The sequence below is a fragment of the Dysidea avara genome, chromosome 13, assembly GCF_963678975.1.
Source record: "Dysidea avara chromosome 13, odDysAvar1.4, whole genome shotgun sequence".
Lineage (NCBI taxonomy): Eukaryota > Metazoa > Porifera > Demospongiae > Dictyoceratida > Dysideidae > Dysidea > Dysidea avara.
Window position 1 is genome coordinate 325,424 of NC_089284.1, and position 25,791 is coordinate 351,214.

The 25,791-nt window shown below is 38.3% G+C and overlaps 1 protein-coding gene and 1 long non-coding RNA gene across 3 annotated transcripts in view; one reads left to right on the forward strand and one right to left on the reverse strand.

The window, feature by feature from the left end:
• On the reverse strand, window positions 1-10,832 carry LOC136242406 (uncharacterized). Of its 2 annotated transcripts, XM_066033826.1 has the most exons (11): window positions 10,436-10,832; window positions 10,272-10,372; window positions 9,963-10,191; window positions 5,298-5,806; window positions 4,292-4,461; window positions 2,513-2,966; window positions 2,277-2,459; window positions 2,092-2,229; window positions 1,887-2,036; window positions 613-762; window positions 1-560 (listed from the first exon to the last, which is right to left on the reverse strand). In XM_066033826.1, the coding sequence occupies exons 2-7, from the start codon at window positions 10,320-10,322 to the stop codon at window positions 2,358-2,360; spliced, it is 1,515 nt and encodes a 504-aa protein (XP_065889898.1). In that variant the 5' UTR covers window positions 10,323-10,372; window positions 10,436-10,832; the 3' UTR covers window positions 1-560; window positions 613-762; window positions 1,887-2,036; window positions 2,092-2,229; window positions 2,277-2,357. The 2 variants fall into 2 exon arrangements, with proteins under 2 accessions (XP_065889898.1, XP_065889899.1); XM_066033827.1 differs by lacking the exons at window positions 1-560; window positions 613-762 and adding an exon at window positions 769-1,844.
• Window positions 10,822-25,791, forward strand: part of LOC136242407 (uncharacterized) — an 18,174-nt gene continuing 3,204 nt past the window's right edge. The window contains exons 1-2 of the long non-coding RNA XR_010694546.1: window positions 10,822-11,003; window positions 20,166-20,327. This is a non-coding gene — a long non-coding RNA (uncharacterized lncRNA). The remainder of the gene's footprint in view (window positions 11,004-20,165; window positions 20,328-25,791) is intronic.

The window sequence follows — 25,791 nt, forward strand, 5'->3', positions numbered from 1 at the left end:
CATGTCATTCTGTATATTGTCTATATACCAGGAAAGTGATTATTATTTTTAGTTGTCATTTACTGGCTGCACCTTTTATAGTACAGAATTGATCATTTGAACTATAACAGTACAGCAAAGAAGAAATTTCTTAAATTAATTAATGTTTGACTACTTCGTGAAATAATCTTGGGCTACCTATTGGTCAGCAGATTCTTCAAAGCATGAGCGGCATATCCATACTCTCCTCTTCGGTGATCTTTTGAGACCAACACAATTAAAGTGGTACCATACTAAGCAGCTTTCACAAACAACTGAATTTTGTTCATCGTCAATTATCTCCCTTGTGTATCTTCCACAATACCATGTGGGATTGGCTTGAATTATAGATACTACACTGTTAATAGCTGCCCATGCTTCCCGGGTGCAATACTTCCTGCACATATCTAAGCAGACATTTTCATCAGTGCATGATGATGAAACCATCTCAGGTCTCATTTCTACATCATCCTCTTCTATAATTCGGCTCCCATCTATGGCGTCCTTTGCAATTTGTAGATCAACAAACCAGGTTAAAATCACTAAAAATGAAAACATCTTCCAAGATCCACACAGGTTATTTAACATACATACCAAGTTCCTTTTGCTTAGCACCTTTGTATAGGAATGACACAGGCCTGCTTCCTCTGGACTTCTTTCTAGGGAGACCAATAACAGTCTTGTCAGCTCCTTTAGGTCTTCCTCTCTTTCGCATTTTACTAGGTAACCTAATACTTTGTAACTCTGTTGATGCAATCAGATTGTGATAAATGTTTTGCAAGTTTGTACCACAGTTCTAATACCACCCCTGGTAATTTACTGATTACACTATTTCACACACACACACAATACACATACTATACACAAACATGCACACACATAACACATACTGTATTACCGTAAAACAGGAAAAGTTTGTCGTCAAAAGATTTTCATCGCTGGCTGTATCGATGAAAATTAAAACAACAAATTATTGTTAGCTATTATATGGATAATTCGTGTATACAAATATTAACGTATAGCTAGCTATTCCGTCAAAAGTGACAAAAATATGTAGCATAGAAATTTTAATAGACAAAAATTTTCTGCATTGAAATTTTCCTGATTTACGGTATATGTACACTTGTACAAAGCAAATGCAAGAATCAAACCCTTCAATTACCATACTACACACATCAAAATTACCTAGTGGACACTGGGAGTTGTAACATCAAATGGCTACCATCAAACCCTTCAATTACCATACTACACACATCAAAATTACCTAGTGGACACTGGGAGTTGTAACATCAAATGGCTACCATCAAACCCTTCAATTACCATACTACACACATCAAAATTACCTAGTGGACACTGGGAGTTGTAACATCAAATGGCTACCATCAAACCCTTCAACTACCATACTATGTACATCAAAATTACCTAGTGGACACTGGGAGTTGTAACATCAAATGGCTACCAGGTGTTAACTCAGGAAGCAAATGCCAACTATTCATGTCGGGTGAAGGTTGGCTAACAATACCTTCAAGTGTGAGACATGATACAACCTCTTGTATTTTATTAGTCTTGCCCCAATAGGATTTGACTTTTAGCACCTGAGTAATGCAAAGTCATCAGGTCCCCATGAGCAGCTAAGTAATGTGAAGAAAATTTCTTGCTCAAGGAAACAACAGTAACTGCATAACCAGGTACTGAACCTAGAGCGTTTTGACTATCAGGCAGGTGTTCTAGCCACTTGGCTCACGCACGCACGCACGCACACACACCATTTACACCATTGCTTCTAGTTTGCACTGTGTCTACCAATGGTACAGGCAGCTGATATCCTATGCAAAATTTGAGTAAGTAGTCATTAAACTACAAAGTACCTTGATCATGATGATCATTCTTTTCAAGTAGGTGATTTTCTGTAGTGTTTACTTCACTATTTCTTGTACCATCACTTTCATTATCACCATGGCTGGTACTTGATCCACTACTATTACTACAAACAGCATTAGATTGTGTCGTACATGTACCTATCAAAAGAGTTCATTGCATAAGTGCTGAAAATGTTTGTCAGTCCACACTCACCAGCATTCTCAACAGCTTGACTGCCTTCATTCCTAGCATTCTGATTAGCACTGTGACCTTCACTGACACAACCAACAAGGGATTGACTTGCAGTAACAGCAACAGTTCCTCTTTGGTCACTGCAGTGCTGATCTTGAGCTGCATAAATGTCATAAAAATATTAACAAATATGGGTGATTACATACCTGCACAAAGAATTGCATCCCTTCCAGATGCCCATATATCTCTCAAGGTCTGTAGCAAAGTGTACCTTCTTGTGAATTCAGTCATGCCAACCTCGGAAGAAAGAGAAGCTCAAGATGGCTTTTATGGTATTTCTGGTGCTGTGTTAAACATGACCGTTGTGGTCCATGCCCAATACTTGAAATCTGTACATACAATTATAGTGAATTTTATAGCTGTATAATCATATACTACTCACACTGCTTGAAGCCTCAACTGTTAATTCTGATTTTTTATAGTTAGCATCTCTCATATAATCCTTTGTCCAACGTTCCGCAAGAAGTAAGGGAGTAAATAAAGGGTGTTTCTTTCTTTCTCGCACAGCAAAAATATGACGACAAGGGAGGTTGGTGGTGTTCCAAAATCCACAGTGGCATCCGTTGACTGTCACCTTCAAAATCCCTTCCGATGATGTAATATGGCATTCTCGATCATGTTTTGAGACTATGGTGACCTTCCTCCACAATGAAAGCTGCTTGGATACATAATTTAATGCATAAGGTGTGAGAACTGAGGAGTATTCAATTTCTACAGGATCTTTCATATCAATCCTTTTCTTCACCATAGCCATCAATGTGCAGTGATCCCTCTCTTTCCGTAAAGTTGACAGCAGGGCACAAAAGTGTTCAAAAAAATGCATGAGTGTGCTGTACCTGTACAATGATTTATAATTTAAATTAGGATATTACATAAAATATACATATATAATTTTGTATTCATCTATCCATGAGCAAGAACACAAGAGGTATATATTAAGGATGTGTTGGTTGAGGCATGCAAACTGAGTAATTAAACAGTATAAGAATAGGTATAAGTGATCATGGTACATACATTGATGAGAAATGTTGAAATCATTGCAATCATACTACCGTACAACGATTTGCACTAGTACAGTACACACAGTACATGGTAATAAGCAAGTACACTTATATAATATTTCTTAGTTATCATTCTTTCCCTAACTTAGATAATAATTACAACAGAGTGAAACCGTCTAGAAAAGTCCCTATAACATGGTGAGCCATGGTAGTTACTCATACAGTAAGTGATCCACACGTATAATCACAATAGATATGTTTTAACGTTTAGCCCTTGAATATGAATTGTGTATCATACATTATGCGGTATACTGTGCTTTATATTAAGGAACATGGAGAGTTGGCCAAAAATATCATCCAAAAATCATCTTCACAATACCATCCTGTTGCCTTGGCAGTATTGGTTAGGTATAACCAAGCCCAAAAGTGCCTTCAGAATGTTTCCAATAGATTTTTTAAATTTTTTGTTTAATGCAATTTTCTACTGCCTGCCTGATGCCTTCAGACAAGTGCAACTCGATAATAGCTAGCTATTTTATTCAATGTTGCTTTAGCTTGACAGATGCACCACAGTATGTACAATGTACACATCATGGACTTACCTTTGTCCTCCTTTGTGTCCCATTTCTTTTTGTTAACAGCCGAAGGTATCAATTTGTGATAACAAGGTGTTGATTGCGGTAGCGCAATGGCTTCCATACAATTGTAAACAGGAATCATCCGTATTTTCCATGGTTACTGGATTGATTGCAGAGGCACTTCTACTGTTTTTTGTTTGTAGCACAGTGAAATGAGCTGAAAATAGCTGAAAGAAAAGTGTAATGGTTTCAAGACAATAATTTATAGTTGGGGCACATTTTCAGTCGTAAACATTACCTCTGGCGAAAATGTAAACAAACAAGTACATATATAAGAGTTTTAAAGTTTGACTAGGGATCATACAGTAGTAAAAAAGTAGGGAACAAGGGAGGTTGCCTACACCTGCAAATATGTTAGTGAACATTTATCCTTGTATCCATGACTGAATTATGGATTAAATGTCCACTAGTTTATCTGCAAGTGTAGGTGACCTCCTACTTTTTTCTATGATCCCTAATTGAATTTACAATTCTTAATTTTCCCTTATACTTGTCTAGGTATGCATTCAAGCATGCAGATACCTTGCACAAACACTCTTCACTTTAGCGTTGATACTCTCTAATCTGTTGTTTGTCCTCTCGCCCAGGGTGAAGGCTGTGTTCTTAAAACATTCTACCCATTCCTCTCGAATGGGATGCCAATTATCATTGTAGTAAGTAAAAACTGTGGTGAGACCAGCAAGCCGTAAATCCTATAATAACAACACCTTGAAGTCACATAACATACCTACATGCATAATACACATGATACAATAGTGTTATGAACCTCTTCGAAATTTGACTGATTTAAAATTGGTCAACCCATTTTGAAATGTGCCACCCAGATTTAATACTACAAATTTAGATAGGCCCATTTTGAAATAAGTTAGCCTAACCCTTTTTAAAACTCGCTTATAGGTGAGTTGTACATGTGTAGTTAACTAGCTCTTTTTATCTAGCTGGAACCCTTTTAAGCCAACTATTAAGCAGATACTTATTGTCTTCTCTTAATTGCCATAGAAATCAAGAAATGGTAACCACACCTCTTAATAAGCTATTGTGTAGCTCACTCAGTATAAGTAGCCAGATGATATTTAATAAAGCATTCACAAATCAGTGAAAAATGTCATAAACTGAAATGCGTAATACATCACTAGATTTGCCTTTTCATGGAGAATATCCTTGCTTCATTTTTGTACCACAAAGAAAACATAAGTTATGTTGTAAAATGTAAGTTTATCGTACCTTGATGAATACCTCAATTCACGGCAATGTTGCAAATTTTGCTTTCTAGTGCTGTAACTCCAAAAGTACATAGTACTGACCAGAAAAGACTGCAACTTTAACACCCCATTGTTTATTCTCTCTAAACAACAAAGTAGTTGTAAAATCAAGCAAGTCGGGTTTTCACTCAGCAGGTCACATATACATGATTGAGCCATGTGTACAGTGAGTATGGTTTTAATACAGATGCATGACTACAATAAGCACATCAGCTATTTACACTGATGAAGTGGTAACAACTTATGCATCACACATTCTTGCTTACTTCATAGTGCTGATTGTAGTCTGACTCAGACCTAGAATATGCAAGTTTTAACAAAATTTCCAAAGCATGATCTCTTTCTCCAGCTCTGATTCCCATTTTGTCACAAGTAATCTCTCGTCTAAAACTTCGTAACACATGAAATAAACAAAGCTGTAAACAAATACCAGGAAACTCTTTTGCAAAAACAGCTCTCTCACTGCAATCTTTGTCTGAGATTAAAACTCTTGAGGAGGCCCAAGCTGGATTGTGAGACTTGAAAACTTGTATCATTTTTCCCATTGACTCCTCAGTTTCCAAAACTGTAACAAAGGCACACACAATTTCACTTTGACCATTTCCGTCAACCACCATCATCAAGTACACGGGCATCCTCAATTCTGTTAATTTATATGTTGCATCCACCAGTAAAACTTCTGGGAAAGCAGAAAAGGTTGATTTCATAATGCCGTCTTGAAAAACAATACCAACAAGATTCTTGTCTTCATCACACAGAAATTCAACTGTTGATCCTGGAAGAAATAGCTCTAAAGAGCACTTCAAGTATGTACATGGGTACATAAGTTCTGCATATTAGGGTTGAAACTGATCTTGATGACCCACTGACCCCTATAGTAATTTTGGAACTAACCCTAAAACCAAGGTATGGATCAAGAGCTACATTTTATGATACATAGCAGCAGTTATATCTAATATCAAATATTGAACAAAACATTATACACTTGTACAAATCAGCGTTGAATCAGGGTCGAGTCACCCGGGTCACATTCTGAGCTGGTTTACAGAATATCCACGTCTGACCCAAATTGGATCGCATGTGACATTAATCATTTAGTTTGGTGACATGGGAATTGATGCATCATGGTGTATCATGGTCTGAGCTCTTTATTGAGTCACATTCACTATGTAGCATAGATAATATTTTTCTATTACTGCATGTCTGTAGGCATACGTGGAGCCATGCCCCACTAATCCATTATTGGGGCGAGCCTGAGCGAGCCCCACACTAGCGAGTCGCCCACGTAACTTTCGTCTCAGCGACCATGCCCAAAAAACTACAGAAGAAATCGGAAAGAGACCCTGAAATAAACGGACTTACCGTGAAATAAACGGCGTAAATCACAGCACTTCCATATATGTTCGTCTCATCGACCATGCCATGGAGAAATATACGATGTAGATTACAGCACTTCCATATATGTTCGTCTCATCGACCATGTCACGGAGAAATATAGGACGTAGATTACAGCACTTCCATATATGTTCGTCTCATCGACCATGTCACGGAGAAATATAGGACGTAGATTACAGCACTTCCATATATGTTCGTCTCATCGGCCATGTCACGGAGAATTATACGAAGTAGATTACAGCACTTCCATATATGTTCGTCTCATCGACCATGTCACGGAGAAATATACGACGTAGATTACAGCGTATGAAACACGTGTATCAGCGCGTGAATATGAAAATCACCTACTGTAAGGTTGGCTAAATGAATGCAGAAGAACGGCTTAGAAGAAGGAGACAGCTGTACAGATTGAGAAGGGACCGAGAAACACCAGAAGAAGCTGAAGAAAGACGAAGGAGAAACAGAGAATACTCCAGAACAAGATATGCTCGGCAAAGGGACACAATCTTGCAGCAGAGAAGGCAGAATTAGTATGTAAAATAATGAATCAGTCACACAACAATAACATTGATTTATCTACATAATAATTTTGTTTGCTTGCTTATGCTTTACGTTGTGTTATCAGATTTGTATATGACCACTATTGCTGCTATGCATACTCCCATTAAATATGTTCAGGCTCGCCCCACGATGCTGTTTGCATCTGTCTAGTATATCATACAACTCAATGGGAAACACAGTGATTGTATAAGTCTTTGCCAGCTTTTTTTGTGGGGCATGCCCACTTATTGGAATTGTGTGATATTGCTCATAGGTGATGAACCTACTTATTTAGCCAAACCAACACCAATTATTTTACTGACTGATCATTAATATAGCTCACGCTATATAGCTAGAAATTTTAATACTTATACTAGTGGGATGCCCAAAATATAGCTAGAAGTTTTAGATATAAATAGTGAACATGAACACCTTGGGTTACTTCCAGGTCATCTGAATCGGTAGTAGTGACCTGATTTCAATGTTGCCATAAATAGTATATTATTCCAAACCAGATAAGTTTTTATTGATGAACTACTTCAACAATATAATCGCAATAAGTGGGTGTGGCTCCAAGGCCTACAGAGAGCAACGTGTAAATCTTGCTGTTCGAGATATCATCCAAAACTTATTAGAAACTAATTCCGTGTTTCATCACACAGTCCCATTCTTGAGTTATTGATTACAAATGTTATGTTCCCCCTATATACGAGGCACCTATAATGACTAATCTGTCAGCACTACCCTGTGAAAAGGGATGGAGCAATAGGCTGCTTGCATACAGTCATTATTTGTGACCTAATTTTTAGAAAACCGTCGATATCCGCACAATTTAAATGCATTTTATTTGTTCTTTGTTTTCTACAGGGACAGGGGAATGTACTAGCCAAGTTTCAGCTTCCTAAGTTAAGCAGCGTTGGAAATACAGCACTAGACAGCCAGACGAGCAAATAATTTGATATGTACAGAAGCTATCGAGAAAAGAATCTACAGGCGCTTACATAAACCATCATAACTTACTGATACAACGACATACGGAATTTAATCTTGGCTCATTGTGTTCGCCATGAATTTGTGCATCCACCAAGGTATAGTTTTTATCCCCAGGCATGCTTCTTTGTTCGAGAAGGAAGGCAAATTCACTGAAAAACGATCGTCAGTAAATTCTTTCGTCACCGCAACATAAACAAACGTCTGTAACTTTGGAATCCTTTCGTGTATGTAGATGAAACAAAGATTTTTGTACTCCCTATGGACAGGCGAACACGATGATTCCCAGGATTTATCCATTGGCGGCTGAATTCACCCACCAGCGAGACGATGAGATGATAAAAACTTGCATACTGATTTTTTTTCTGGAGCTTGCGTTTTTTACCCATAGCTTTTAAATGCGTTTTATTACAAAAGTGCTGTTGTGCGTATATCGACAGTTTTCCAAAATTCGGTCACATTTTTACTAATCATTCATTCTGCATGAAACCCCACCAGTGGCACACTTACATTGCCATCCACCTAAACCAATGCAGTGATAAAACTTGATTGATACGTCATTCATGTTATCCGATATTTTGTAAATGTGACCTACTTGACACAAACATTATGGCTCAGTTGACCTGGAAAATCCAAATAACTCTTGATTTTTAACCCTGCTATATACAGCACTGTACATATGGCATGCAAAAAGCACTCACACCTTTGGCGTTCAGTGTGTGTGTGTGCGTGTGTGTGTGTGTGTGTAGGCATGTGCAGGTGTGTGGGACTTGCAAAAGCAATAATTGCAGCAGTTAATTTGAATAAAAATCCAAAAAATACGTACTATAGCATATAATTGATGGTATCTTCCAAGCTTGTTTCTTGGATTACACGTCACTGCAACAGGTTTACAGCCATAACATGATGAGTATACTACTTCTAACCACTGGATTTCAAACTAGTTTCAAGTGCAGGGGTTATTTATTCTTTTAAGGCTTTACAGCACAAGTGCAACTGAAGGTTTGTAGGACACCTGGTCCTACAGCCTGTTTAAGATGTTATATTTATATTTGAAAAGTTGCAGAAAGGAGAAAAATCCATGACTGTACCTGGGAAGCCTGGCAGCCTTGAATCTGCATCCTATATCAGTTCAAGCACTCTTCAAGATTGTGTTCAGAGGTTAGCATAACTGCAATTGATATTGTTTTAAGACAACTACACATGCAGTTAAGTAGTGCATATATACATATTTAAGGCAAGTTTCTAGTCCATTAGTAAGTCAGTTTCCAGTCTGTTAGAGGAGATATAGAAGGGTGCTTACACACCCCTCTATTACTTCTGCATTCAAGTATGCATGCACATAATATATATTATGCAAGTGCATATGAGATAACTATGTTATGTGCTCAAAGAAGTACTGCTGCTATATAAGACCGGATCTGCATTTTTAACTCCATTTTAATTACATATTTATCTACATAGGAATGGTCAACCAAAGTTTCAGCCTGTAAACTAAGAACGTTCAAAGAAAACTGGTAAAAACAGAAAGATTGATTTGTACAGTGACAAAATGGAACTTGAAAATAAATTACATGTGCCTAGTTCAACAGTCACAACTTACGAGTACAATCAACATGACTTTCACTGTTACTTTCTCATAAAATTAATAAGTAATTTATGCCTTTCAGCACTACAAGGGTAAAATTTGAAAAAAGTGAGAGTGAATGGCTTATTGAACATGGAGCATACTAATGCTCATATCTTTCATATCTTTGGGAACATTGATGATAGTAAACAAAGATTTTTAAACTTTGGGAAATATGTTTTTGCACTTAGCACCTTTCTTCATCATGAAAACAAGTGTTCAATAAATTTACACAATTTTTATTGTTCACAAATATTTCACCCATTGTATCGATTTAATACTGTAAAATTAGGTTTGTGCGAAAATGTAGAATACTTGCAATGCACAATAAATAAAATATTTGGTGATGTACATTACTCAGTTACACAAAATGTTTTACCTTCTATTGCCTTCAGATAAGAAGACAATTTTTCCAAATCATTTCCATCCATTTTCCGTATTGAGTGCTTTATATTGCTGATATCTTTTAGGGTAACAATCTTCCCAGTTGATTGTGATAGGTGCTGCTGAAGTAGCTTATTGTTCACCCTTAATTTTAACAATTCAGCAGCTTCATTCCGTTCAGATGGTGTCAACTTTCGTTGTCGGGGTAAATGATCATAAATAGCCTGTTAGAAAAAAAATTACATGTACACACGTAATAGAAATAGCCCAATGCATGATGTAATTAATTTCTAGCATACTGTACCTTGCTTGACTTGAGTATTGCAGACGTCTGTGATCTCCAGGTACTGGCCATCTTCACTTAAGTTAAGCTTTATACAAGCTTTGCAATTCTGCTTAATCATGCTGCACATAATATTATACGTAGCATCATCAGCTAAATAAGTTTCGACCACTTAGTTGCTATACCTGTGACAAGGTCTCTGGCCAGATCCTTTGCTGTGGAACGGCTTTCCACCAAGATTGCACGTAAGGTGCAAAGAATAATAATGTAATTTTTCATTTGCTTTCTGTATTCTATTCGGTGCTCTTTTCCGAGCAGTATCCAGCGTCCGCGAGTCAGTGTAGGCTAACTGGACATTATTCCCTTGTTGGTACGCAGTAATCTTCTCCTTCAGCTGCTCGTAAGACGAAAACTTCTCACCAAGAACAAAGTTTACGCTGTCACACTCCTCTTCAACAGTCCCTAACACTCCCTCCCGCTCAGAGTCACTTTCTTCCATTTAAACCATACAGCACGATACAGGTACAGGTGACAGGCGGCCCAGTCTATAGTTCAACTGAAATACCGCGTGTTGAAGTATCACATCACGTGATGGAGTGATGAAGCTGTAGCATTGGCAAACCACCTCCGGCTGCCGGAGCTCTAGAAACACCGTTTTTTTTTGTCTTCACTACCAAAAATCTTGGAGCTGCACTTGAATCTGGTCCACATTGCTGGTAGCGTTTGAGGTCTCACTCCTAAAATTGTTCAAAGGTTGGCATCTCTGCATGTATGTTTTTAATGTAGGCTTTTATTTCAATGTACTGTAATTGTCTTTGTAATGTATCCTTAGTTGTTTGGTTTTGTATTGTATTGTTTTTGTAGGTGGTACTCATATAGGCATATTTGCCTTTTGTATTCACCTTACCTTTTGGTTAAACAAAATAAATACGGCGCGCGTACCCAAGGATGCAGCCTTGCCAAGCAAACGCGCGCCGTATTTCCTATTGTCGCTTCGTTAACAAGCCTTTGCTATTCATCACCACTAATCAACGATCCCCAAAAGTTGTAGATCCGGCTGCACAAAAAATGTATTGGGAGATCCACCAGACCCTTTTTTTTTCCGCCCCCACACAAAAAGAAAAAAAGCGGTCTGGGCCCTGGGGGGAGAAAACTAGTTCGCACTTCTGCCTCGTGTATGCTTATTGTTCCGTGCACGTGATGCCGGATAGCCTGCCACCATAGTTCCGTCCTCTAGCTCCGTGACACTTTAAAGAACCAGGCTACGATCGGCTAACCCTCATGAGATGTTTGATGTAATGACGCGAGACCAACCTCCTCTGCTTCCCATGTGAACCAAATAGAATCTGATAATAACAAAAGATGGCTGGATAGCAACAATTTGATACAATATCTAGGAGGGTAGGGTTGGACAATATTTAATTTGTGATTTGCGATTATTGCATGAGTTATTTATGCGATTATTGCAATAGTGCATGTGAAAATTGTAACACAACAACCACACATTTTAAAAGTTTGCAATACAGTAGACCCTCGTTTATCCGTACCCTTGTTTATCCGAAATTGAGAATGACTGCTCTATTAGAGTATTTTAAGTACAGCTGTATGTTCTATTAGAGTATTTAAACAGAGCTCTGTATATAAATGTATGGACTTCAGTTATCCAAACAATTCACTTATCTGAACACTTTTATCATTACCTTAGAACAAAGGGGTTCAGATATCTGAGGGTCCACTGTATCAACAAGGCATTGAAAGACCAGATGAAGAAGCAGATTCACTATTGATATGCACGTAAAGTTAAGGAGAAGCTGACAGCCACTCCAGGGACTAGGAATGACCTCAATAAAGTTGTAGACTTGAAGCTCACTAGGTTGGTCTGCAATGGCTCGTGGCTGCTTGAGTTACTTTGAATGTAATGATTTTATTCAGAATGGCTTTCTGATGCTGGAATTACTTCTACTTTGTCCCCATCAAGACACACAATAGTGTGTCATGCGGCCAAGTACAGCCAGTGCGGGCACGCGATAGACAGTGTGTATTTTACAGGAACCAAGAAAATGCCGTTTTCACGCATCCGTAGCTTGATAATGGCTGAACGGAAATTAACCATTTTTACTGTGGAAACTCCCTCAGGGTGGGGCACCTCCCATTTCAAATTTGAGCTGAATCCACCAGGCCATCACTGAGATATGCACCTTCAAAGTTCGTCTCAGTTTCTTTATATTTTTCTTTATCTTCTTATTCTTCTTTTTTAGAAAAATTGCTATAACTCATGCATGCTTAGTCGATTTTCTACAAATTCGGAAGGCTGTAAGAATGTAACTTAGTATGTTTACGGTCCAAATTTTGTACACTTTAAATAAAGAGCAAGGGGTTACATGCGATTTTCGAAAACTTTGATAGCAATTTTTTGTCATGGCCACAGGGTAAACCGTTTGAAGGAATGGCTTGAAAATCGGTCTGTACATGGAGTAACCATCGTAGTGCAAAGCTTTTGCGGTTTGAAAGAAATCACACTAACAGTCATGGAGTTATAACAAAAATGCCAACCATGTGTAAAATGTGCACGATCGAGTTTTGTTAATAAAAAGCCAAAAAGTAATACTGGCCACACCTACCAGACAAACTAGTTAACGGGATCGGCTGAAATCAGGTAGAGAGGTATTTAGAGTAGTCTTAGAGTGGTTTACAAGGAATCAGATTAAAATCCACTGAGCTACACTATAAAAGTGAACTAGGTGTAACAAGTGTGCGATCGAGATACTCTAATAGTGCAGTTACCCTAATAGAACATTCAGCTGCGCAATATTAGAATGTTCAGCTACCATCGAGTCACCGTTCAGGTAACAACATAGGGAGTTCAAGTCACCCTTCAACTAGTATAAAAAACAAATAGCCCTGTAGAGAGTTCAGTTACAAACAAGTCACCCAGTAGAGAGTTCAACTACAAACAAGTCACCCTGAAGACAGTTCAGCAGCAAACAAATCACTCAGTAGAGAGTTTAGTTACGCTTCAAGTCACCCCATAAAGAGCTCAGTAGAGATCAGCTAGAAACATATCACCCTGTAGAAAGATCAGCTAGAAATAAGTCACCCTGTAGAGAGTTCAGCTGGAAACAAGCCACCCATAGAGAGATCAGCTAGAAACAAGTCACCAAATTCATTCTATTTGATCTTCTACGGGTGACTTGTTTCTGATTAATCTTTCAACAGTGTGGTTTATTTCAAGTGATCTTTCTACAGGGTGATTGAAATGCAGTTAATCTCGCTGCAGGGTGACTTGTTTCTTGCTGATTTTTCTATAGGTGATTTTTTTTCTAGCTGATTTCTCTATGGGTGACTTCTTACTGGTTGAACTCTCTACAGGGTGACTTGTTTTTTTATCAGATCTCTCTACAGGGTGATATCTTTCGAGCTGATCTCTCTACAGGATGATTTGAAATGTAGCTTATCTCTGTACAAGGTCACTTGACTCTCTACAGAGTGACTTAAAATGGATTTGATCTCTTTGCAGGATAATTTGCTTCTAGTTGATCTTTCTACTGAAAGAGTTTGTTTGTAGCTGAACTCTCCACATGGTTGCTTATTTCTAGCCCATTAAGTGCCATGAAAGTCATTTCATTGTAATAATAATGCCATGAAATACTCATAATTTCATGGTAATTTTATACATTGACAAATTATCTCATGGCACTAGAAAATTTCATGATTGCAGTGGCCATGAATTGTCAAATTTTTATAGGCAGTGTCCTTGATAACTACATAAAATTTCATGGTTTATCATCACATTTTTGTAGGCTTTTCTCTGGGTGTTCAGCTAGAAATAAATCAGATCAGGTAGAAAAAATCACACTGTAGAGAGATCAACTAGAAAAATCACTCTATAGAGAGATCAGCTGGGCTTTTCTCTGGGTGTTCAGCTAGAAATAAATCAGATCAGGTAGAAAAAATCACACTGTAGAGAGATCAACTAGAAAAATCACTCTATAGAGAGATCAGCTGGAAACAAGGCACCCTGTAGAGTGAGGCTGTGGGAGGTCAGCGTGATCAAGTCACCCCATAAGAGCCCAACTACTTTTCAAGTCACCCAATGGAGAATACAGTTATGAACAAATCTCTCAGTAGAAAGATCAGCTAGAAATAAATCACCCTGCACAGTATTCAGTTAGAACAAATCCCCCTGTAGAGAGATCAGTTAGGCAAGTTACCCTGTTACCTGCAAAGAGTTCAAATATTTTTCAAGTCACCCTGTAGAAAGCTCAGTAGAAACAAGCAGCCCTGTAGAGAGATCAGCTAGAAGCAAGTAACCCTGTTGAGATATCAGCCAGAAAAAAATCACCCTATAGAGAAATCAGCTGGATCAAGTCACCCGGTAGCGTGTTTAACTACATTTCAAGTCAACCTGTAGAGAGTGTAGCTAGAAACAAGTCACCCTGTCGAGATCAGCTAGAAACAATCACCCTGTAGAGAGATCAGCTAGAAACAAGTCACCCTGTATAGAGATCAACTGGAAACTGGAGAGAATTCAGCTACATTTCGTAGAGTGTTTCAGCTAGAAATAAGCCACCATGTGGTGAGTTCAACTACAAACCATTCACCATGTAGTCAATGAGTACAGTTACATTATGAGGCTCCCTGTAGAAAAGAACTACATACACATCTCTCTGTAGCTGCAAACAGTTTAACCTGTGCGACTTATTTTTATGATCAATCAACAAAATTATAAATTATTTCCTGAAGTACATGTAGCTAAACAAATCATTAAAATTTTCTTCATAATAATTTCTCTCTAGATCTGTGGTAAAGAAAAAGACAAGTTAAAAGAAATACCTAAAGCTAGCCATAGGCTGGCTTTAGGTATGAAATTACAAAAAGAAGTGATATCTAATCCAAAACAGCCAAGCTGTAGAAAAAGTGTGCAGCCCTCAGAAAGGCTATGGTGAAAAAAGATGTGAAATCCAAGGTGGCAGCCAAGAAATGGCTGTGATGATAGGTTAACGGAAAAAATTTTAATAACGACAATTCAGGTGAATTTGGTGCCGAATCCTAGTGGAGGAGGCAACACAAATTCACCTGAAATGTCGTTATTAAAATTTTTGCCTTTAGCCTACCATCACAGCCATTTCTTTGCCAGCACCTTTGATTTCACATCTTTTTTCACCCTGGTTTTTTTGGAGGGCGCACCCTTTTTTTACAGCTTGGCTGTTTTTGATTAAATATGTTTGACTGCAGCCAGCATAGAATACTGTACAATATTTACTCGTGTGTGTACGTACAATATTTATTATTATAAAAACTTTCATTGGTACAATATGTAGCTATGCACATTATTATAATTATCACTATCATGGAAGTAATTCTATCAGAAAACACTGAACAAGGTGTTCCCACATTAGGGGTTCACTGTAATTCTTCTTATGAGGGTCTTTTCCAAACGTGATACTTGTGGCATTAGCGATGGCATACAAGCCGCATTCCTTTTCCTCCCTGATGTTTCTGCACATCTGTCTAAACACAAATGTTGCTTGGCAACCAATGAAATATATTTGTAAGCAAACAATGTTTCTTCATCCCACTTGGTATATCCAGAGTCATACACCACCTTCTTGCATGGTGTGCCAATAGTAGTAGCACGTATCCAGTGATCTCCACCGATATGAAGATCTGTAGAGCATTGCATGTGGACTCTTATTAGGTTTGTCTTGCAAGAGTGTGAGACGCAGACCATTGATGTTAGGGGATTTGACTTTCAAAATTCTCTATTCAAGATTCAATGAGTTTCTCACCACTGGTAAGTATCTTTTTGTCTAAATTTGTCAAAGGTATATTCGTAACTTTAACCCACCCTTGGGTCTCAATACTTTCATGTGTCTCCTGACTTCCGCACAGACATCCTCATCGATGGGGTCCGTCTTCACCTTCACTTCATCACAAAATGGTATGTACTCTGATGTCACAGAACTGCACCGGACTGAAGAATCAGTAACTATAAGAAGCAGAGTAAACTTACAGTTGGCAATTACCATTAGGCTGAGTATACCTGTCTAGGGCCTTAGGATTCTGATGCTTGATAAACATGAATTCCATGTAAGACTTATGATAAAAAGGTACTGGATGGAGACTGGTTGTTAATAGAATTACACATGTTACTATCACACCTGCTTTGGACAAAAAGCTAACTTGCTGCTAAAAATATGTGTGTCTATATAGGACAAAAGAATACCTACAATTACAGGCTGGTTGAAAACTTTCCTAATGAGTTATGGGTACTGAATATGCCTGATAAAGCTCGTTGATAAGCTCCAGTGACAAGAAATAGATTGAAAACATTGCAAAGTGCCTTAAACATTTTTTGTACATTAAAAACTCAGAAAAGAGCGCTTCTACAACTTCTCAGCCTCTCAAACAGATCAAAGACTGGCCAATGCTACATGTCTTTCCTCAAACAAAACCCGCCAACCATAAAACTACGAGTAATAATTGTATAACCAACATTCCAGCGCCTGAAGGTGTTACAAACAATTGGGACACGGAGTATTCTATTAGTATTAGTGTTACAGGTGAAGAAGGCTCAAGGAGCTGATCTGTACAAAAACGAATTAACAAATTTGCAATTAGCAAAAACTTATAAGTAAGTATGCAACAAAATAATAAACTAATTAATAATTGTATTCTATGAAGGTATATGAGAGTTTCCAATCCCGGGTATGACTATACTATCTATGCCATAAGGTACTAGTAGGGGCACGCCCATGTTAAAGTCTGCGAGACTCCCCTCGAGTCAACCTGTAGTCGTTGAGATTTAAAACTGTAGCAGGGGCGGATCCAGGAGCTGTTTAGGGGAGGGGTACAAACAGGCTAAGTTGTAGGTGGTTAGGGAGAGCCAGATCCTCTTGATAGTTGCTGTGTTTTGAAGCAGCGAATGTAGTAATGTCTTGCTGTTGATTTTAGCCATTTTGGCCTTTGCAGATGGTTGTGAAATCTTGAAAGCTGTTTTGAAGGTTATGAATGTCTTAAATAACAGCAGCAGCAGGATAATTATTTTTAGAGGTGCTTAGTATGCACGAAGGTGCTGGGTGACTATTCCTCAGCTAGTTTGGCTTTGCTTTGCTTTAGTTTCAAGCAAAGTTGTAATAAAATGTGCATATTTTCATAACATTTATAAACTGATCTTGGCCTGACAAAGTTTAGCTCCTCCACAAGGTGAGGTAATGGGGGGGGGGCATTTGCCCCTGATGCCACATCTCGGATCCACCATTGTGTAGTGTAAACCTTCACCAAAGTTTACCTCCAGGTAACTGCTGCTCCAAAAGGTGGCTGGATAGCAACAATTTCCATGGATACGCCTTCATAATTACTCCCGCTTTTGACGTCATTTTCATTGTGAACCATAGCAACAAAATGTTATCAACTCTGGAATTATAATGGCAGCTTGGGTAGGAGCGAGACGACTAGTCAACACCAGCACTGTGTTAGGTAGGAAAATCAGTCCGTAAGCCCCTACACCACGTCCATGGCCAATTTTACCGCACCACATTGTTGCACAAGAGACCACTCCAGAACAGAAGGGCCCTTGGACAGTAGAAGAAGAAGAAAAGAAATACTGACACCTCTTTCATGAAAAAGCAAGCTAAGAACTTACTTTTTATTATTTGAGGAGCAACTCAACTGCATATTAATTGCAAAGGACTCGCATGCTCTAATATAGTAGAATACACATGGAGCAAGTGTAGGAATACTTGGAAAAGAGTAAAAAAGGCTTTTTATTCACTACTTATTTGCTACTGGAAACTTAGCTAGGGATGGTTGACGTTATAAGAAACGTGGTGAGTGTCTACTGGTGATATCTGTAGCTTTGTATCACTAATACCAATTCGATACAGATACCACTGGTATTGGCACCGATACCAATATTGGTATCGGTACACCTCTACTTAAAAGTGTCGCACATGGATCTCTATTTGGATTCAAGGATAGCAAGTTTTTCTTTGACATGGTGACAGAGGAACAACTTGAACGACTACTGCACATTTGTGCTTCGTTCACAAGTGAATCTATAATAAATGTTTATTAGCCTCATAGTTTTTGAGAACATTGGTTATTCATTTATTTATTCATTCATTATTTATGATGTAATTTTTGTATAATTACTACGACCGGCACAAACAACAAAGCACATACACCAATGCGACAACCCCCTGGTGAGGCTATGCACACAACTAGGTGGTGAAGGCATGATGATCCAAAATCAACTCAATAGGTCACAATAGTGACATGCAGATATAACACAATAGTGGCATCGTAACTAGAAGCCACCAGTAGCTAAGTGTCGGTACATCATTGGTGTGGCAATGACGTGTACACAGTATATATATGCATATAGAACTAGCAGGAGATACACAATACTGTAGTGGTTAAGAGTATGGGTTAGCTATGTGCCTAGTAAGCCATGAAGGCAAAATATACAATTCAAGTATTTAAATAATACAAGAGAACATAAAGCAAGGGTCGTGCAATACTTGAGCAAGGGTCGTGCAAGACTCCACCTTGCCTTTTAACTGTGTGGAAAAAAATGCCAAACAAGCTCTCCACTATTTGGTTGCAACTCCCAGCATATTTTTCCAGAGAGTCATCCACACACTGTAGGATGTTGCCACGTTGCACTTGTGATAGGAACTCATTGGCAGTGCCCATCAACACTAGTGTGTGATGTCATGTCCAACACATCATGCATATTCACTTCTGCTTCTTCATCAATGTGCAAGTCATTGTCGATGATGTCAGCCCATGGGAACATGAGCGGGCCTGTCACGGGAAGCAGGGCTGATTGTATCATGCCCAACTCTGTATCATGATTTCTGATAATTTTATTTGAGATGATATAGCATAAAACAGTCTACCTTCATAATAGCAGTACATGGGACCGGGTGTGTTTTATGCATGGGATTCCACACCTCTTTAGTAAGAGCAGTGTGAAAATGTTTCTCCATGTAAGCAGTATTCATTTCACGTGTGTCAAATGTATACTCACTATCTGGAGTGACTGAGCTTGGGTCGAAGGGCACTGGGTTGAATGGTGGAGGGTGATGATTACTGCTTCCAGGGTTGTCTTCCAGGGTCCCTGGAGAATTAGATGTTGACAGGGACACTACCCACCAATCCGTCTCAACTGGTGTACATCAGCTACCAGTGAGACATTTCTTCCCATCTGGCGTGCATCGGCTACCAGTGGGGTATTCTCAGGCATTGTATCGTCCTCTACATGGGGCCTGTTGACATATAAGGGAGGCTGTCAAGTGCTACTGCCAAATTGACACCTTTCACTGTCAGCAAAGATGAATGGGACACAAAGGAAGACACTGGTAATTTCATGAAGAATGCATTGTACGTACTGCAGGCACGTGTCCGGTTGAAGTGACATTGAACAGTGAAAAAATCGAGCCCGTAGTCTTAGCCATTATCAAGTTACGCTAGCCTGAAGGCATTAGTCAGTCACTAGATGAAAATTCCATTTAATAACTTTTTAAAAATTCGTAGCAACTTGTTGAAAGCATTTTGGGTTGATCTGAAGGTTTTTTTGGGCTTAGTTTTATCTAACCAATACTGCTTCATTGTCAGGAAAAATTGAGGCTGGTTTTTGGGTGATGTTTTTTCATGGGCCATGCCCATACCTTTGTGGTCCCTACTATACAGTACTACCATACTTACTGTATGATGGTATTATGTTGGAATCTTCAAAAATGTAGTAGTTATTCATTATATATTCACACAAGACCTAGTAAAAGTAAATTGTACTTTTAAACAAATGTAGGGTACTTAGATTAGTTGCCTAGTCAGTTTTTTTAAGAACAGAATGTATCTCAAAACCATTTGTAGTGTATTGTATTATTTGCATTATATGTATTGTTCCAGATAATAAAAAGCTACTGGGTAGTGGGGTGGCAGCAGTGGGGGTGATGGCTACCCTCACAGCCACTAAGAAAGTGACCTCTGGCATATTAGCCTCTCTTCAGCCATCAAAAGCGCTCCTTGCAGTTGCAAAGATTGAAGTAAACTTGAATCCAATTTCAGAAGGTTAGTTATTTGGATTAGTTGCATTGCCGTATATCATGAATCACTACTCATCGCCACTACCATCATGATAAACAGCCTTGTTTGCTCCTTGATCCTCCTATTGTACTGTTTTGCCAACCCACTTAGTTATCATTTATCAACCATCATAAAACATTTCCGTTCCTCTGGTACAACATGGTGGAATTCTCTTATAAAATCTATTCCAATTGATTGTAATTACAATTCCTTCGTATTCTCTGTTAACACTCAAAGTACAATTAATTGTGATTATAGTTAGCTTCTTGTGTTTGTATTGTTTGTGTATTTGTATGGCTGCTTGTGTTTTTGTTTTTGTACTCTGTTGTATGTATGTATGCTCCAGTAGGGAAGAAAGGCTCTGCCGGCTGCTGTGAGGATAAACAATAAATCAAATCAAATCAATCAATCAAATACTAAATAAGGATTACCTGCGAACCCTCACCTAAAAACCACCTTAGTGAACAGACTTGGTCATGTAACAACACATAGAACACTTATTGTCATACACTAAACTTAGACAAATGTTCTTTTGACAAGAAAAGAACTGAGTGAAATTTGGGGGACATTCCAAAATTTTGACCAAATTGTTTATCTTCATCATGAAACATGATAGTTGTTTCTCAGTATGCAAAATAATTCAAACATGTCCTAACATACTGTCAAGACATTGTGAAAGTTGAGTGGACATCAAGTGATTTTGACTGGACATTTTAAAATTTGTTGTTTCTCCTTTCCTGTGTTTACAGTAGATGTTTGCTTCTGGGGCCACCCATATACTGTAGAGCTGATTACTACTCAACCACTCACACTGATACTACAGTATTTTAAAGGGTAACTATACTGGTCATGTAAAAGAGCTTCTATGGAATTGATTCTATTACATCTACTGTAAACACAGGAAAGTAGAGTTAAATTGTCCGGTCAAATCGCTTGATATCCACTTAACTTTCACGATGTCGGGACATGTTTGAAAAGTTATTTCACACACTGTCAGTATATGTATCCATAGGAACCTTAGAGAGTGACTTTATTATCTCAAAGTACCCTAACAATGTTAGATCCTCTGCAGTGTGAAGTTGGCTTCAAAGAATGCTAAAAGACTGTTTCAACAACAGCTTTGGTTTTTACCTTCGTACTGTATAGTCAGAAATTTTCAAGGAATGAAACTTTTGTAAATTTTGCAAGTAATAGAAGTTTAGCGAAAATATATATGTGAAATGTTCTAGATTTATACTGTTCATATCATGAACCACAAGAGTGGGTTCATAATAGGGATCGCCCAAGTTTTACAAGACTCTAACAGAATGCATACCTAAAAGCCACCTTGGAAAGCATCCTCCAATTCAACCACCACAGTTTATTTGCAATGAGTATTGGTCCACTAGTAGTGTAATCAATCAATTATCGACCAACGTCTATTATCGGCCAACTCGACGTCTATTATTGTCATATAGAATCCAGATTCAAAAATGGAATTTCGTTACACTAAGCAACCTCGTGCTACCTTGTTTTGCTGTTCTAGCAGTTTAAATCAACTTCTGGTATGTATTGTTGGTGAATGAGGACAGGTTTGTTTATGATTTATTTTGTATGTGCTAGTCGGTTATTCTTGGCATGAAAATGGTATTAGTAGCATACTGAACTTTATCCGTGCTGTTTCTGTTGCTGTAGCACACACTGAGCCTTATACAGAACGTTTAACATAAGAAGAAACTGACTGCAGTAATTCAAAAGGCTCTAGTGATTGACTCTACCGGAATAATCACCCTTCCCAGTGGAATAATGTTTTTTTACACATATACGCATCTGTTTACGAGGAAGTCACCACTGATAGGACTTGGAATTCATGTCTTTTGTACTGGAAGTGATGAGCATGGAGATACATAGGAGGAAATAGCTTAGAAAGCTGGGAGAATGAAAGTAAAGTCTAAACAGTGTCAGCATATTCTTGGAAGGTTTTTGCTGTTCTAGCTATAATACTGTACACACTGCTACATACGAGCACCTATCTCTTTATACCATAGAGACCCCAAGCTGAAACTTCTGCCTGTACAACAAGGTGGTAAAAGCCAGCACAGTCAGCATATAATCCCTAACCAAGCACAGCATCAGTCCCAGTTTAACTGCAGACCACCAGTAGCTAACTGCAGTTCATCAGTGGTGTGGCACAGTGATGTGTACACAGTATAATTATGCATACTTAACATGCAGGAGATACACAATACTGTAGCAGATAGAGTATGCAAGCCAGGTGCCAGAAGCCAGTCGGGTGAGGCAGTCAACCAGGTGAATGAAGAAACACACAGAATGTACAATACAAGTAAAAGATACATTTAAACATACAGACCATTAGAGGTGTTAGAAATTAGGAAACATTTATTGTATTAATGCTTTACAGTGACCAGCACTGAAGGTCTGCAACAACATGTGCTGCAGCCTTAGGATTACCTAACCTAATTTCAAGGACTTAGACTTAGTGGCTTATAGCTTTATAAACATGGAAGTCTAGCCAACTAGAGCCTAGCAAGCCAGATGAAAATATGCAATACAATTACATAAACATACCAGCATTAATCTTGTTTCCTGGTCATCTTGTCTTGTGCAGGTGGCATGACAAATCTGGCATGGCCTTAATTACCTGTTTTGTAGTGAATAAAACAGCTTTTTGGTCACCAGCACGAACAAGTACAATTATTATGCGTTTGTGCCTTCGTTCAATGGTGGTTTTATCCCCAGTTCGTGCATGTCTGTAGGCCTGGTAGTTTTCGTGCACATTAATTAATTCATTCATTATTTATGATGTAATTTAGACTGTATTTATTATTGTTCTTAGTACTTGGTTGTACAGTTATTATTTTGTTTCACTTGTGTACAGCAAAAGTTATCCACTTTTTCACACTAAAAACTGTATAGCTATGTTTACCAAGTCCTTCCATGTGTCCATGACCTATTAATAGCTAAGCCCATATGCCACAGATTGCCAACCACTGTGCACCTCAATAAATCTTCACCATTACACTGCTTGTAGCAATTCTGTATGCTAAAGAAGCCATATAACAAAAGATCAGAGAAGGTTTGTTGCTTCTCATGTGTGAATATATGGTTGACCACTATTGGGGAAGGGGGAGGTGGTCAGCGAGGGTTGCTGCTTTGAGCTCAGCATTGTAAGTAGTTTTGATACAAATTAGCAGTTTAGTTTTGCTCCCTAGCACATTTTTTTTATTAACTTTGGTTTTGTTTTATTATATCATATACAGGGGTATAGTGTTAGTAGTTCAGTTGGTGTACAAATCACATTTAGGTGCAGTAGAGTGTATACTACTGTTTGGATTTCCTCACCTGAATATCTATCAATGTAATGCTACAACATAGGAACTAAGCCTTTATGTCACAGTTGTTGTATTGTATGTCATAGCGAAACTTAGCAATTTCGAATGAAGTACTGTTAACTTTGGTGTGTTTTAAGTGAAGCTTAACAGTTAATTTTGTAATTGGGGTATATCAGCCAGGCTTCATACCCAAATTAGTAAATATGTGAAAATATGTTGTAGGGATGCCACGACCAGAAATTTATATCTTGTGTGTCACGGATATATGAGTTGTGTAGTATGTTGAGCATATCACAAAAGGCAGACATGATTAAAATGCAGAAGGAAAACTAACTTGTAAACAGACTGGGCTTAAATTGTCAAAAACTATATAGTGACAGTGAATAAACCTCTGAACATTATCTCAAGTATGCTTTGGCATATGTAAGTTCTGCATTAAATACTAGGTTTGAAGTTAGTTCTTTTCTGTTCAATGAAAAGTGCACTCTTTCATGTCACTACTGTAAGCATACAAGCTTCAAGACTTGTTGAAAAGATGCTGTTACTTGGATTTGCTAATTGCCATGATTGCTTTCATGGCTTAGCAACTGTCAGGCGGTGGATGGACTAGCTTCAAGGTCATACCACATGACGTTTATCCGAAATGACGTCACAACATGAAACGGCTGCCAATAGTGGGGGGGGCCTTAATATTATCAAGTACAGGCATCTATGGAGAAAAAAATTTTGATCGATCATGTTTCAGCCGAGATAGAAGATACGAAGCTCTAACAGGTATGGTTATAAATAATTTAGGGATGAACTTACACTATAGTAGAAATTTACGATCAAAAAAGCTTCCAAGACACGTAAATGATTTATCGTAATGTCTTACTAGTATAGTATATTAAAAATTATGAATTTAAAAATGAAGTAGGGATCCAAGCGATAAAAAGTAGTGAAACAAGAGATGAACAATGGTAGTTATTACTGCATAGCTCAGTGGGAAATCCCTACTTTGGCAATAAATACCATGCCAAAGTAGGGATTTCCCACTGAGCTATGCTGTAATAACTACCATTGTTCATATCTTGTTTCACTACTTTTTGTCGCTTGGATCCCTACTTCATTTTTAAATTCATAAATTTTAATATACTAGTTTGTTTAGTGTTTTGTTAACGCATACAGCTAGCTATAAGCGTGTAACTGTTCTATTAGGGTGACTGCTGTATTAGAGTATCTCGAGTCAGCTTGCAAAAGATGTGTGCTTGCCCAAAAAGGGCTCGAAAAAGGGTGTGTTCATCGTGGTTTCGATCAATTATTAGATTAGAGTATCTCAAATCAGCCTACTAACTTGAAGGTGTGTGGTCCCAAATACAGCTAGCGTAAAAGGGGTCGTGGTCTCGATCCATAGATCGATATACGTAGAATAAAGAATGGGCGTGACCTTGTGACCTATTGTGGAGTACCGGTACCTCCGTAGCTACAGTAGCGTACTCTAAGCACCTTAAATAATTTTGTGGCGTCTATTATGCTGCTTAAAGAAAGTGTTGATATGGAAAATTAATGCCTCGATGTGGTTCGTTGGATGAAGAAGAAGACAAGCAACCTGATGGAAGATAAAAGAAAAGACAAGGCGCACAGGGCGTACACTCGTCGGAACCCTAAAAGGCATATTCCATCGGTGAGCTTGTTGTTGTAGCGTAAAATGGTGACCGTGCGCTGCTTTGTTTGGGCTCTAGGCTTGCGACTGTGGTCAGTGAGTGACACAGTGAGGCAGTTGTACTAAATTTGGAGATTTTAGCGATTTTTAAAAAATTTTATATCCGGCCACCTGTAAGTGTTTTGTTGAATGCTGTTTTAAGTATTATATGGACTAGTACTATTCTATAAAGGTGGTTTTCGCCACATACAATGTTTGTAGGATGATTTTTAAAGGCAGAATTTTGGGTGGTGCGTGAAACATTCACCACGATCCCTACTTAAACGGTACGACCGTACCGTTTGATATTAAAATTATAGATTTAAAAATAAAGTAGGGATCCAAGCAATAGGCCCCAACCTATTATGCCCAAAATTTTACCTATTATTATGATGTCCAACAAAAAAAACCCGACACCTCTCAATTAGCAGATATG